This window comes from Rutidosis leptorrhynchoides, chromosome 6 (genome assembly GCF_046630445.1).
Source record: "Rutidosis leptorrhynchoides isolate AG116_Rl617_1_P2 chromosome 6, CSIRO_AGI_Rlap_v1, whole genome shotgun sequence".
NCBI lineage: Eukaryota > Viridiplantae > Streptophyta > Magnoliopsida > Asterales > Asteraceae > Rutidosis > Rutidosis leptorrhynchoides.
The window spans coordinates 52,365,359-52,377,788 of NC_092338.1; the positions used below are offsets into that span (position 1 = coordinate 52,365,359).

Sequence of the window (12,430 nt, forward strand, 5' to 3'; positions counted from 1 at the left end):
TCGCTGTGAATGTAGTGAGTATAGTTAATGATTCTTGAATCAAAATTGAAGAATGTACAGTGTAACATATTAATTGTGAACTTATATATTTCCCGGGTATTACCTACCCGTTAAAAATTTCACAAGTAATATTTTGTACAGAAGAATTTTACTACAGTCTTTATGAAAATATATATGTATATTTTCTTCGGATGTAATACGGATTTAATGAGTTAATATCATATTAAGCTCATTTGTTTTTCGGCTGGATTAGAAATGAATAATCTTTAAAACATTAAAGATTTCATAATCTTCGCGGAGTATTTCACTAATGTAATCAATACTTCATTATTCAGTTTTATTGATATTTCCTCAGTGAATCATGTTAGTGTTCATGGAACTCTTGCTAACTTCGCAAGGTACGAATGATGTTTTCTAGAAAGTTTTGAGTACATCGAAAATGAAAGTGTAAAATCAAACGTGTAATTGAATAATACACTTAGTTTATTATGAAAAGGAATTCATTGAATTTGAAACAGAGACTGTAGTTAATGATGGTTATGTCGTTAATGTAGGATATACATCATTGCATATTAGTAATATGAACTAACCGAGTAGTACCTAACAGTTAAGATTCACACGTAATAGCTTAGTACGAAAAGATTTATTTTGATTTCAAAATTTATATATATTAAATATACATATAATTTCTTCAGGGAAAATGAGTTAATACTTCATAGGTTATTGTTGCTGGTATTTCTTGGTAACTACGGTGCGTATGATGTTGATGCTCGTGGAATAGATTGTGAAGTTGAGGTTTGCGATGCGGTTATTGTTGGTGGTGGTAATGGTACTGTTGGTGTTGTTGTCGGTGGTACTGTTGATGCCGGTGATGCTGCTGGTGCTTGTAACCTTTGCACCATATTCTCCAAAGCCACTACCCGAGCGCGAAGCTCGTTGACTTCTTCTATTACATAGGGATGATTGTTGGTTTGGACGAGCGGATGAATAAGATTCAGAATTTGAGATAGTATATTATCGAGACGAGATACTCTGGAAATGAGAGAGAAAATGGTGTCTCGAACAGGTTCGCCGGTAAGTGCTTTAGGTTCTTCACCAAAAGGGAAATGTGGTGGATGGAAGGGATCACCTTCTTCTTGTCTCCAATGACTAAGCAGGCTACGAACCCATCCCCAATTCATCCAGAATAGGTGATGGCTGATTGGTTAATCCATTTCGGTTACACTGTCTTCGGAGTTTAGGTGAATATCCATATCGGAATAGCTGTCGGAGTTTAAGGAATTTGAACTAGATACGGGATCCATCTTGTATAATTAGGGAGATGATTTTTGATATGAAATAGATTATAGAATTTAGATTGAGACTCTTCAATACATAATTTACATATGTATATATAATACCAAAATTCCATAAATCACGGAGGAATTTTTGGAAGATGTCAGGAAAAGTTTACAGTAACAGATACGCTAAGATATGGATTACAAGATACGCTAAGATATAAATTTTGTCTATACACTATTCATGCAATAACTGCAGGCAAATGTGTCTAGAATTAAGAATGATAAGCATGTAATTTCTGACAATAAATGATAAGCAAAACTTGGTAAAAACAGATACGGTCATAGTCTAGACTCACTAATGCATCCTAACAATTACCAGTTAAACACACTAATGCAAATTCTGGTTCCATATGACCTCAAGCTCTGATATCAACTGTGACGATCCTTCCAAATCCCTTTGGAGGAATACATCATTCATCTATTTCACAGTGAGGTACTGACCTCTACATGATACGTTTTGTAAACATTGCATTCTTTTGAAAAGGCACACCATAATTGAATATCAAATTCCAAGGTTTTTGATGTTTGATGATTTCTACATATAAACAATCACCGTAAATAATAGTTTACAATACTACATCCATTGATAATGCAGTCAAAATAAGATACATGATGATGATTTTGTGAATGCAACGTTTTCTCGAATAAAGCATGTATGACTCCATACACATAGCTTGTATCACATATAAGCAAACAGCGGAAGACTTCTAGGAACCTGAGAATAAACATGCTTAAAAGTGTCAACACAAAGGTTGGTGAGTTCATAGTTTTAATGTTGCGCATAATTTGTATGTAAAGGTGGATCACAAGATTTCAGTTGTTTCATCCAGAAACGTTTATCAAAATATTCTACGTAATTGAGCACCCTGGTAACTAAACTTAACGTATATATAATTTGTACCCTTTGTATAATCATCTTAATAATACACGCAAACCAACGTGTACGCATCTCAAATAGCATACGTCCATTAAAAGGCTAGCGCTCTAGCTCGGACGGGGATATCAAGCCCTATGGATCCATATACTACTACTTGCGCCCACCAGTTCTTATAACAGGCAGTTACTAGTTACTAAAGCTAAGGGATTTTCGGTTCAAACTCGGTGTAGAATTTAGTATGTACTTGTATCCATTGTGTTTAAAATAAAGTGCATGTATTCTCAGCCTAAAAATATAGATTGCAAAAGCAATTAAAAAAGGATCTATAAAACTCACCTTAGTAGCACATAAGGTCATTCACCGAAATGTGACCGAAGCTCGGAATGCAAAATAATAGTAGATCTCAACCTAGAGAACATATGTTGGTCAATACATGTCTAACAAGCTAGGTCTGGTCATAATGTATCACAATCCTATTGCTCGAGACCGACATGCAGAAGTTAACAAAAGTCATCTCAAAAGTCAACCTGACCCAATATGATCTTTAAATTTATATATGTTTATTAACATAGTATAAGTCTTGATAATTGAACAAATTTATAGTTTATCAATCTCAAATTATTATTTATTTCATGAGCTATATTATATTTGAGTTATTATGGCAATCGAACATGATTTATTATTTCACATAGTTTTCCAATATTTGTAAAATCAGATTATAGTGTTTATAAAGCGTTAAAACATGATAAGACAGTCAACTTTGACAATTGTTCAACAAAACGAGATGTGCCTTATATAGAAATTCATTTATTCGATTAGTAATATCTAAAAATCAAATTTATCAATCTTATAAACAAGTTGTTTAAATATCAATTGCAGATTCAAAAGCGATTTCAATTAATGTTAATCATAATTCAGTTGACCATAACTTTTAATCCGTTCCTCGAAAACACACAATTTTTAAATGAAAAGTTATTAATTTTTCGACAGCTTTCCAATGACATGCATATCATATACCTTATCTCAATCGCATATGTATCAAATTCATGATTCATCAAAAACTATCTAACGACGAAATTAAATATACAAGCATGCATAATCATATATACTCGAGCACTAGTCAGGGATACACTATCAATATAGAAAAATTAAGTTATGAGTGCTCACATATCAATATTGAGATTCAATATTGCAGGAAAATGAGTAGACGCAACGGAGATGATAAACACTAGATTGACCTGACGAGCATACCCCCGAATAATACCCATCACCTCCATAGCTATAACCCATAATTTTCTTAGCTCTATCCCGCTCGTAAAACACGTTTTGAAATAACTCGCTCGTGACCTCGTCATAGTATTTTATGTATACTACTTAATAATAATACTACGAATAATAATAATAATATTAATCTTAATAATAATAATAATTATTATTATTAAAATATAAATGTAAGAAGAGTGCGAGAGAATTGAGAGAAGAAGATAAATGAATTCGTCTGAAAAACTGCGAACTTTATAGAACGAACCTGTCCCCTCCTGCCATGCGATCGCATGGTTTGAAGGGCATTTGGCCATGCGATCACATGGCCTCTTATGACAACTCACAAACGCGTAATAATTTGCTGCCGACATCTATGTTGTACATACATACATATATATATATATATATATATATATATATATATATATATATATATATATATATATATATATATATATATATATATATATATATATATATATATATTTAATATATAATATATTTAATCTTTAGAATTAATTAAATATTATATTATATTCTCGTGCATAGTTGATTTGTAATTTTAGCACCGATGAATAGTACGTTGACACTCGACTTACGTGCTGGTTCCGGTTTCTCGAACGCTATTTCGTACGCTTAGAAAACATGTACTTTACGTTTCACGACGTGTACATTTATCAATAATTAGACTTAATCAATGATAAACTATATTACCCGAAGTATAAGTTAATTATTTGAGTGTTTTGGTCATTTGCTTCCTTAAATCAACATCTCGTTATCAATTAAAATATAAATAATAATATCAAAACGTTTTATATCTAAATTACTATTATATCTTAAAATATATATTTTCGTTTAGCAAGAATATAAATTTTTATATAATATTTATTTATCAAACGAAACAATAAACGATTGTTACTACCGTTTACAAAAAAAATATCAAACCTTAATATATATACAATATATATAAACATTTTTTATATACACGTTGCAAGTTATTTATATATTTAATTCAAATACAGTCAAAAAGGAAAGATTTCTTAAAACAAGGTGGACCTCTCAACAAGAGTTATCACAATATTTACGGGATTTATAAATGTTGAAATATCTACTAATCCAATCATTCGTATTATCTTCTAATTCCGTAAATGAATATATTAAGCATATATTGAGACAAATATGCTTAATGTAACATATCATACATTTAATACTTTGTTAACATTTTCAAGTTATGAACATAGTTCAAAATTCTGAGATTCAACTTATCAGACTTTCCTTATCGTGTCGGAAACATAAATTCATTTAAAGATTAAGTTTAAATTTGGTCGAAAATTTTCGGGTTGTCACAATGCAAATCATCATCATTGTTACGGCTCGGGCGCGGAGTATTGGAATTGGAAGTACCGGTATGATACCCAAAATTTGGTTGAATATTGGGAGGGACTACAAGATTATTAAAACGAAAGATTTGTTCAATTTGACTTGCCGTGTAGTATGGTTCCATTGGTGGTTGTGTACTCCGACCGGTAGAAGATGAAGATGCGGAATTACTTGCCGACTTTGGTAACTTTGGCCCCACTCCGCGTTGGTGTCCAGTTCGATCACCCAAAACTTCGTTCATGATATCGGTCTCGTCTCTTCCCGGTTGTTCTCTTAGCAATTCCTTCATTTTTTTCTACAAGGTTAAACAAATATTAATATTATATACTTATATATACATATATGCTTATATATATATATATATATATATACCATATGACTTATACTTATATTTATATTTATATGTAGTACACCAAAATCTACGAAAATTTATTACTTACGTAGTCCTTTTTTGGTTTGAAATCGTTAGTCCACATGGTTCCGTCCTTGGGTTTGTGCAAGAGCTTGTAATTTTTGTAAGGACCGAAAGGTTCCGGACTTTTCTTTACCTTATTCTCGTTCTACAAACACAAAAAAAATAACTTAAATGTATATAAATCAAATAACATATTTTCTAACATTTTATCATATATGTAAAACATTAAAAACAAGGAGGTTTAAGTAATTTACCAAATGTTTAACTATCGATTTGCTTCCATGCAAACTGTGGTATTGGACTTTAGACCGGTTTTTTGCATTTTGCTCACAAGTCACAATGTTTTTGGTAATCTTCATTAAGCATCAACTCAAGGTTTCTTTTATACCGTTCCACTGATCCTCTGCTCGGAGATATGTAGCAGACAATTCCGGAACACAGTCATCTTCGTAATACAAGACGTCGGTGTGTTCGAACGGAACCATTTCTTTCAAAAATTATAGAAGGTCCTCTAAACCTACGTCGCAAACATCAATTTCTTCGAACGTAGATTTTGAACTACGCGTATAATCGTAGTCTCTCATTTGATTACGGAATCTACTTCCGTAATACACGTCGAAAAAGACAATCATCGGCAGAACGGTTACCATTTTCGTTGTATTTGATGTGTGTATGAGGGTAAAAATATATGTAATGTTAGAATATGTGTTCAATATGTGTTGAGGATGAAGTATAAGTAGGCAAATCGACTGGTCATCCCAAATGGATTTGCAGACGACTTGTCGTCCCCAAATGTTTTCCAGACGACATATCGTCCGGAAAAAAAGCCCGCGAAAACTTTCCTTTTTTTGGAGCCAATTTTTTGTCGGTACAATAATTGGATCCTATTTTTCCGGACGACATTGGGTCGTCCGGGAAAAGTTGGTCAAACATTCAGGAAAAAGCAAACAGAAAAAGCAAAAAATTTTGTCGGTTAGTGGGTTTTTGCGGATGACTTTAGTCGTCCGGAAAGATCCTGTCCGGAAAAATCATTTTTCTTATAGTGAACCTCAATCGTTAACTGAAAGGATGAGATACTAATGTTAAGTTACAACTTAATATATATTTTACAAAACCATGGAGTGTAGCTATTCAAGGAATGCTTCCTTTTCAAAATCAATATCATGTCTTATGTGTATCAGCACTTTTAGGTTCGATATACCAGCAGTTTATGATTTTATTTTAACAGAAAAATAGTTGTAACACACAAACAACCAACAACAACAAAGATGAAAATATAAACTGACACTCAATAAATCATGTTGTTTGTGTATTTTGAAGGAGCGAGAACAATTAGAAAAAAAAATATAAAAAAAATAAACAATAGCCAAGAAAACATCATACGAACACAAATGATGTACACTATACGCGTATAATTTTTGATGACAAATAAATAAACACCTAAGATTGTGTTTAGGTGTAGCAGAACCCAACAATTATTAGACCTCCTTCACTTTCTGATCGTACATTCTTAATTTCGTACAAAAACCTTAAACCCAACACCAAATCTAACCCATCTTCACACTGTCCCTGTTTATGTGTAAAAATTTTGTAGGATTATTTGCATATACGAAACTGAAACATATAGATTACACAAACATAATATTCATATAACGATCATGTAATCATAATAAGAATGAAAAGATAGAATGATCTAACCGAATTGAAGGTTGAACCGGGCTCGTGTTTGACACAATTCCCTTAAACTGATTCGACGTCTGTTCCCAGGGTACACCGGTTCGTAGCAGCGTACTGCCGGATGAGAGCACTTGCCTGAAAATTGATCGGAAGCAGGGTGACCGAAGTTATCAAAGAAGAAGCTGAAAATTGATGTAATAGGGTTATGATTTTGTTTGTGTGTTAGTTGATCCATGTTTCTCAATACCAAAGTTTGGTATTTATAGTGCAAACAAAATCCTTGATTGATATTGTAAATCTTTTAGGATTTGAAAAAGGAAAGAGAAGATTTACAAAATCACAAAAAAGATTTACAAAATCCTTGGTTGATAGCTTCTACTTTGCACTTAAACTAACAACTTTGAGACGCGATATCTCATTCACCATTAACCCGTTTTGGACACGCTTTAGTTCATTTTAAAGCTCTCATTAGTGGTTACAAAAACCCACTAAATAGTCATTAATATATATCACTTTATTATATATATTAATTTGTGTCTAAAAATTGGTGGAACACACTTTTCCAACCAAATTTTCCAATAATCCCCCACATGAATGGAGATCGCTTCTTAGTAACAACTATCTTCCGATTAAATTTTAGCGATTGAATCTTGCATACGATAAGTAGGTGTTACCTTTTGAACTTTCGCTTGTGAAAACACACTTAGTCTACTGTCTCTGAGTAGCCGGCGATGTCTTTGAACTCGTCTGCCGTTTGTGTAGGCGACAATACGCTTCACACAAGACTCTCCCTGACAATCTCAAGTCCTCATAGTTATGTTCGTTATGGTCATGAACATTAGCCTGGTTCTGCGAGAGCTTATCAAGTATTGTGCCCCAACAATACCCTTCGAAGCGACCTCACTTCTCTCTCACATAGGTGATTCACCACCGAATGGCTACTGATTAACCACACATGATTATTTCAGTTAAATCATTAAAAGCCATGGGCTTATCCTCTTACATGTCACTTTTAGGAATGAACTAGGAAGTCTACTCATAATTAGTAAACTCCCTTTAAAATTGTAGGGGTTGCTAGTTTAGTAATTAACTCCCCCACAGTGACTTTCGCCAGTTCATACAAGTAGGTTGTCCTATTAAACTCAGATCTTGAGATCTCCAGTCAACTGAGTTAGGTTTTCCTTCATATTAACTTAGCCTTTCAGGAGCTTCAGTCTCATTCCCACACACGACTCATACACTAACTCTCTGCTTAAGCCTTTTGTCAGCGGATCCGCAACATTATCCTTTGACTTCACATAGTCAATAGTGATAATTCCTCTAGAGATTAGTTGTCGTACTTTATTATGTCTACGTCTCATATGTTTATTCATACCATATATTTATTCATACCATTACACATTGTAATATGAGCTCTACCAATCACCGATTGGCTATCACAATGTATACATATAACCGACACCGGCTTAGGCCATCTGGTATATCTTTAATGAATTAACGTAGCCATTTTACCTCTTCACCAGCTTTATCTAAAGCGGTGAATTCTGATTCCATCATGGATCTAGCAATAATCGCTTGTTTAAACGATTTCCACGATATAGTCGCACCTCCAAGTGAGAATACATACGCACTTGTCGCTCTGGAATCATTCGTATCAGATATACAGTTTGCGTCACAGTATCCCTCGATCACTGCAGGATATCGGTTACTGACTTAACTCTAATGAGATGTACTTGGATTACTCTTGTATCTACTTAGCTTGCTTACATCACATGCTAAGTCGGACCTAGTACAACTCATTAGATACATTAGAACGCGTTATCATGTAGACCTAGTACAACTCATTAGATACATTAGAACGCGTTATCATCAGGGACGGAGTATGCAAGGGGCAGGGGTGGGCCCTGGCCACCCCACAAAAATTTGGACTATGTAGTAATAATTTTATTTTTAAGGGTTCAATATGAAAATTTATAATTGGGCCATCCCAAGTAATTACAACCTGACTCTTGAATATTTAGGGGTTTGAAAAAATTGATTTTTTAGTTTACTTTCTTATCTTCATCCCAAGTTCCCAAGTCCCAACCTACCTTTCTTTTTGTTGCTTTTCCTTTTCTTAATCTACTAGATGGCTGGAGATCAAGTTCCATCCACTCCAAAAGGTATATTTCGAATTTATTAGTTATTATTATTTATTATACTATATTATATAATTTATTATATATATTTATATACTTAATACTTATCAAATAGTATATGTATATCAGTATATGTTGAAGTGAGTCGAACAGCTCAACAGCCTCTTTTAATCCTTTTATATAATTAATTTAGCCATTTTTATTAATTATATATTTATATTTATATTGTTATTAATAACATGAAATTTTGGTATCTTTAGTTTTCTTAAGTCTTGTTTTCTAGTGATATGTTTGATTGTTTGGTTTTTGATGTATTTGTAAAATGGACACTGTACTAGTCAGTGAGATGAATAACTTTGGACTCATGACACTTTGTTTAATTGAATGGTTAATTAAACTCCTAGAATAATTATGTGTTGATTTTTTTTGCAGTAGCTAGAAATTCACAACCGAAAAAAATAACTTCATTTTTTAAAAGATAATCCAGCGACATAACAAATGATGCAAATCAAGAGAATAAACGTTCCAAAGTTTCCGCGGATCAACCAAATGAGCATCCTACTGAAACTCAAAGGCCAAATAATGTTGAAGTGAATCCTAATTTCTTAGAAAGAGATCCCGAAAAAAGACAACCAATTTGGAAGTACCCACCGAATCAGAAAGAACAAGTAAGACGAGATTATTTAAGCATCGGACCTTTTCAAGTTCGTTTGAATGTGTATCCTGGCAAAGGTATGGAGAAACACACTCGTAGATTCCAATACTCATGGTTCGGTATTTTTCAGAATTGGTTAGAGTATTCTCCGACAATAGATTCTGCATATTGTTTCATTTGTTACTTATTCAGTGACAAATCAAATGTTCGAAATGGTTCAGATGCTTTTACTGTTAAAGGATTCAACAAGTGGAAAAAAGTTAATAATGGGAATAATTGTCCTTTTTAAAGCATATTGGTAGTTCCCAACATAAAGATGCCCTTATATCTTGTGAGAATCTGTTGAACAAGAAAGCACACATTCAAAATGTCATTGAAAAGAGAAGTGCCGAGGGTGTTTGAAGAACCATGTACGATTGAAAGCTTCGGTGGATGTAATTCGTTGGTTGACATTCCAAGCTTGTGCTTTTCGAGGGAATGATGAAACTGCCGAATCAAATAATCGTGGTAATTTTATCGAGTTGTTAAAACTTCTAGCTTCATATAATGATGATGTTGCGAAAGTCGTGCTAGAGAATGCTCCTTATAACTCAAAGTTTACTTCAGGTGATATTCAAAAAGAAATATTGAGTATTATTGCAAGTAAGGTTCGAAAACACATTCGGAATGAAGTTGGTGATTCTTACTTTTGTGTTATGGTAGATGAGGCACGAGATGAGGCTAAGCGGGAACAAATGGCCATAGTCATAAGATTTATTGATAAAGATGGAATAATAAGGGAAAGATTTTTAGATTTGGTGCATGTTACGGACACATCGGCAATTACTCTTAATGTAAATTTGTGGAATAGACTATTGCAATATGAGTTTGATACTAGTAAAAATCCGTGGTCAAGGTTATGATGGTGCTAGTAACATGAGAGGGGAATGGAACGGGTTACAAGCACTTGTTATTAAAGAATGTCCGTATGCATATTATGTTCATTGTTTCGCTCATAGATTACAACTTGCCCGGGTTGCTGCTTCAAGAGAAGTTATTCCAGTGCATCAATTTTTCAATAGATTGAGTTGTATTATTAATGTGATATGTGCTTCTAGTAAGCGTCATGATGAGCTGCAAAAGTCTAAGGACTTAGAGATTAAGCATTTGTTGGAACTTGGTGAAATTAAATTCGGTAAGGGGGCAAATCAAGTTGGGACCTTAAATCGAGTAGGTGATACGCGTTGGGGTTCTCACTTTCGTTCTGTTTGTAGCTTACTTAAGATGTTTGATGCTACTCGTGTAGTTTTGGAGGGTATAATTGATGACAGTTCTAGTTACTCTCAACATGCTGATGCAGCTGAGGCTTATAATTATTTGACCTCGTTTGAATTTGTTTTCATTTTGCACCTAATGAAAGAATTAATGGGGAGGACTAACATTTTATCTCAAGAATTGCAAAAGAAATCTCAAGATATCGGCAACGCCATTGATTTAGCGTCAGCAACAAAGGTATCTTTAGACAACTTCATAAACAAAGGATGGGAACATTTCATTAAACAGGTACAAGATTTCTCTATTAATCACAAAATAGATATGCTGAATTTTAGTGCTTTATATAAGTGTGGCCGATACCGCCCTCATCAAAAAGACAATCATGTTACTTTTGAGCATTTTTATCGAGTAGATATATTTATTTGTGCTTTGGACAAGCAATTACATGAGTTGGCCAATAGATTTGATAACAACGCTACTGAATTATTAACTCTTACCTCTGCTTTAATTCCTAGAAAAAAATCTGAGGTGATAAATATTGATTAGGTTTGTTCTCTTGTTGAGAAATATTATCGCATAGATTTTACTAAGCAAGAAATGATTCGGTTGAAATATGAAATAGAGTTGTTTAACATTGAGAAGTCTAGTAATCAACAACTACCTAGCATTCCTACTGTTTCTGAGCTATGTAGGTTCCTTATAGAAAGTAAAAAGAGTGAGGCATATGGTTTGATTGAAAGATTATTGCGACTAATTTTGACACTTCCAGTTTCCACTGCTACAACCGAGAGGGCATTTTTAGCAATGAAGATATGCAAAAATCGACTTCGTAATAAGATGTCTGACGATTTTCTTGCATCTAACTTGGTAGTTAACATCGAAAGAGAAATTGCACAACTGTTTGATTCAGAGTTTGTAATTGATGAATTTAAGAACCTTAAGGGTCTTCGAGCTGAGTTGTAGCACTTTTTTATGAATGCTTTATTAATATGACACTACATGTTTTGTTTGATATAATTCGGCCACCCTCGTCTTTATCTTCAAGCTCCATCCCTGGTTATCATGTATCATGTTCTTGATATCAAATACAAGACACCCCCACATTTTAATGTTATTGTGTTCATTTTTCACAACTAACAAGGGTTACTGCTTATCCTCTCAAATCTTCCCCCACATGTCTTGCAACCTGATATCATAATCATATATATTTAATATGATTCTAATCAATGAAGCGTTCAAATGTTCACACATAAGATTACATCTTTTGTGATCCATATTTTAGCACCTTTGAGCAATTCTTAGTCATATTCTAGGTTTTACCTAGAGACGTCAAATTTAGAAAACTTAACAAAGTTCTCGCACTCAAATTATATTTCCACATCTGAATTCTGATTAGGCAATTTAAAATCTTAAGATAATAGGATAATAAAG

At 33.4% G+C, this 12,430-nt stretch overlaps 1 protein-coding gene across 1 annotated transcript; it reads left to right on the plus strand.

The window, feature by feature from the left end:
* The first annotated feature begins 10,660 nt into the window (after nucleotides 1-10,660).
* LOC139853636 (uncharacterized) lies at nucleotides 10,661-11,962 on the plus strand. The gene is made up of 2 exons (XM_071843016.1): nucleotides 10,661-11,287; nucleotides 11,546-11,962. The coding sequence occupies exons 1-2, from the start codon at nucleotides 10,661-10,663 to the stop codon at nucleotides 11,960-11,962; spliced, it is 1,044 nt and encodes a 347-aa protein (XP_071699117.1).
* The last annotated feature ends 468 nt before the right edge of the window (nucleotides 11,963-12,430 follow it).

Excerpts from the sequence above, each read along its gene's own strand:
- LOC139853636 (XM_071843016.1), top strand. The coding sequence starts at position 10,661 with ATGAGAGGGGAATGGAACGGGTTACAAGCACTTGTTATTAAAGAATGT. Across the intron at positions 11,288-11,545 it reads GGGAACATTTCATTAAACAG|GTTTGTTCTCTTGTTGAGAA; the intron begins GTACAAGATTTC and ends AATATTGATTAG.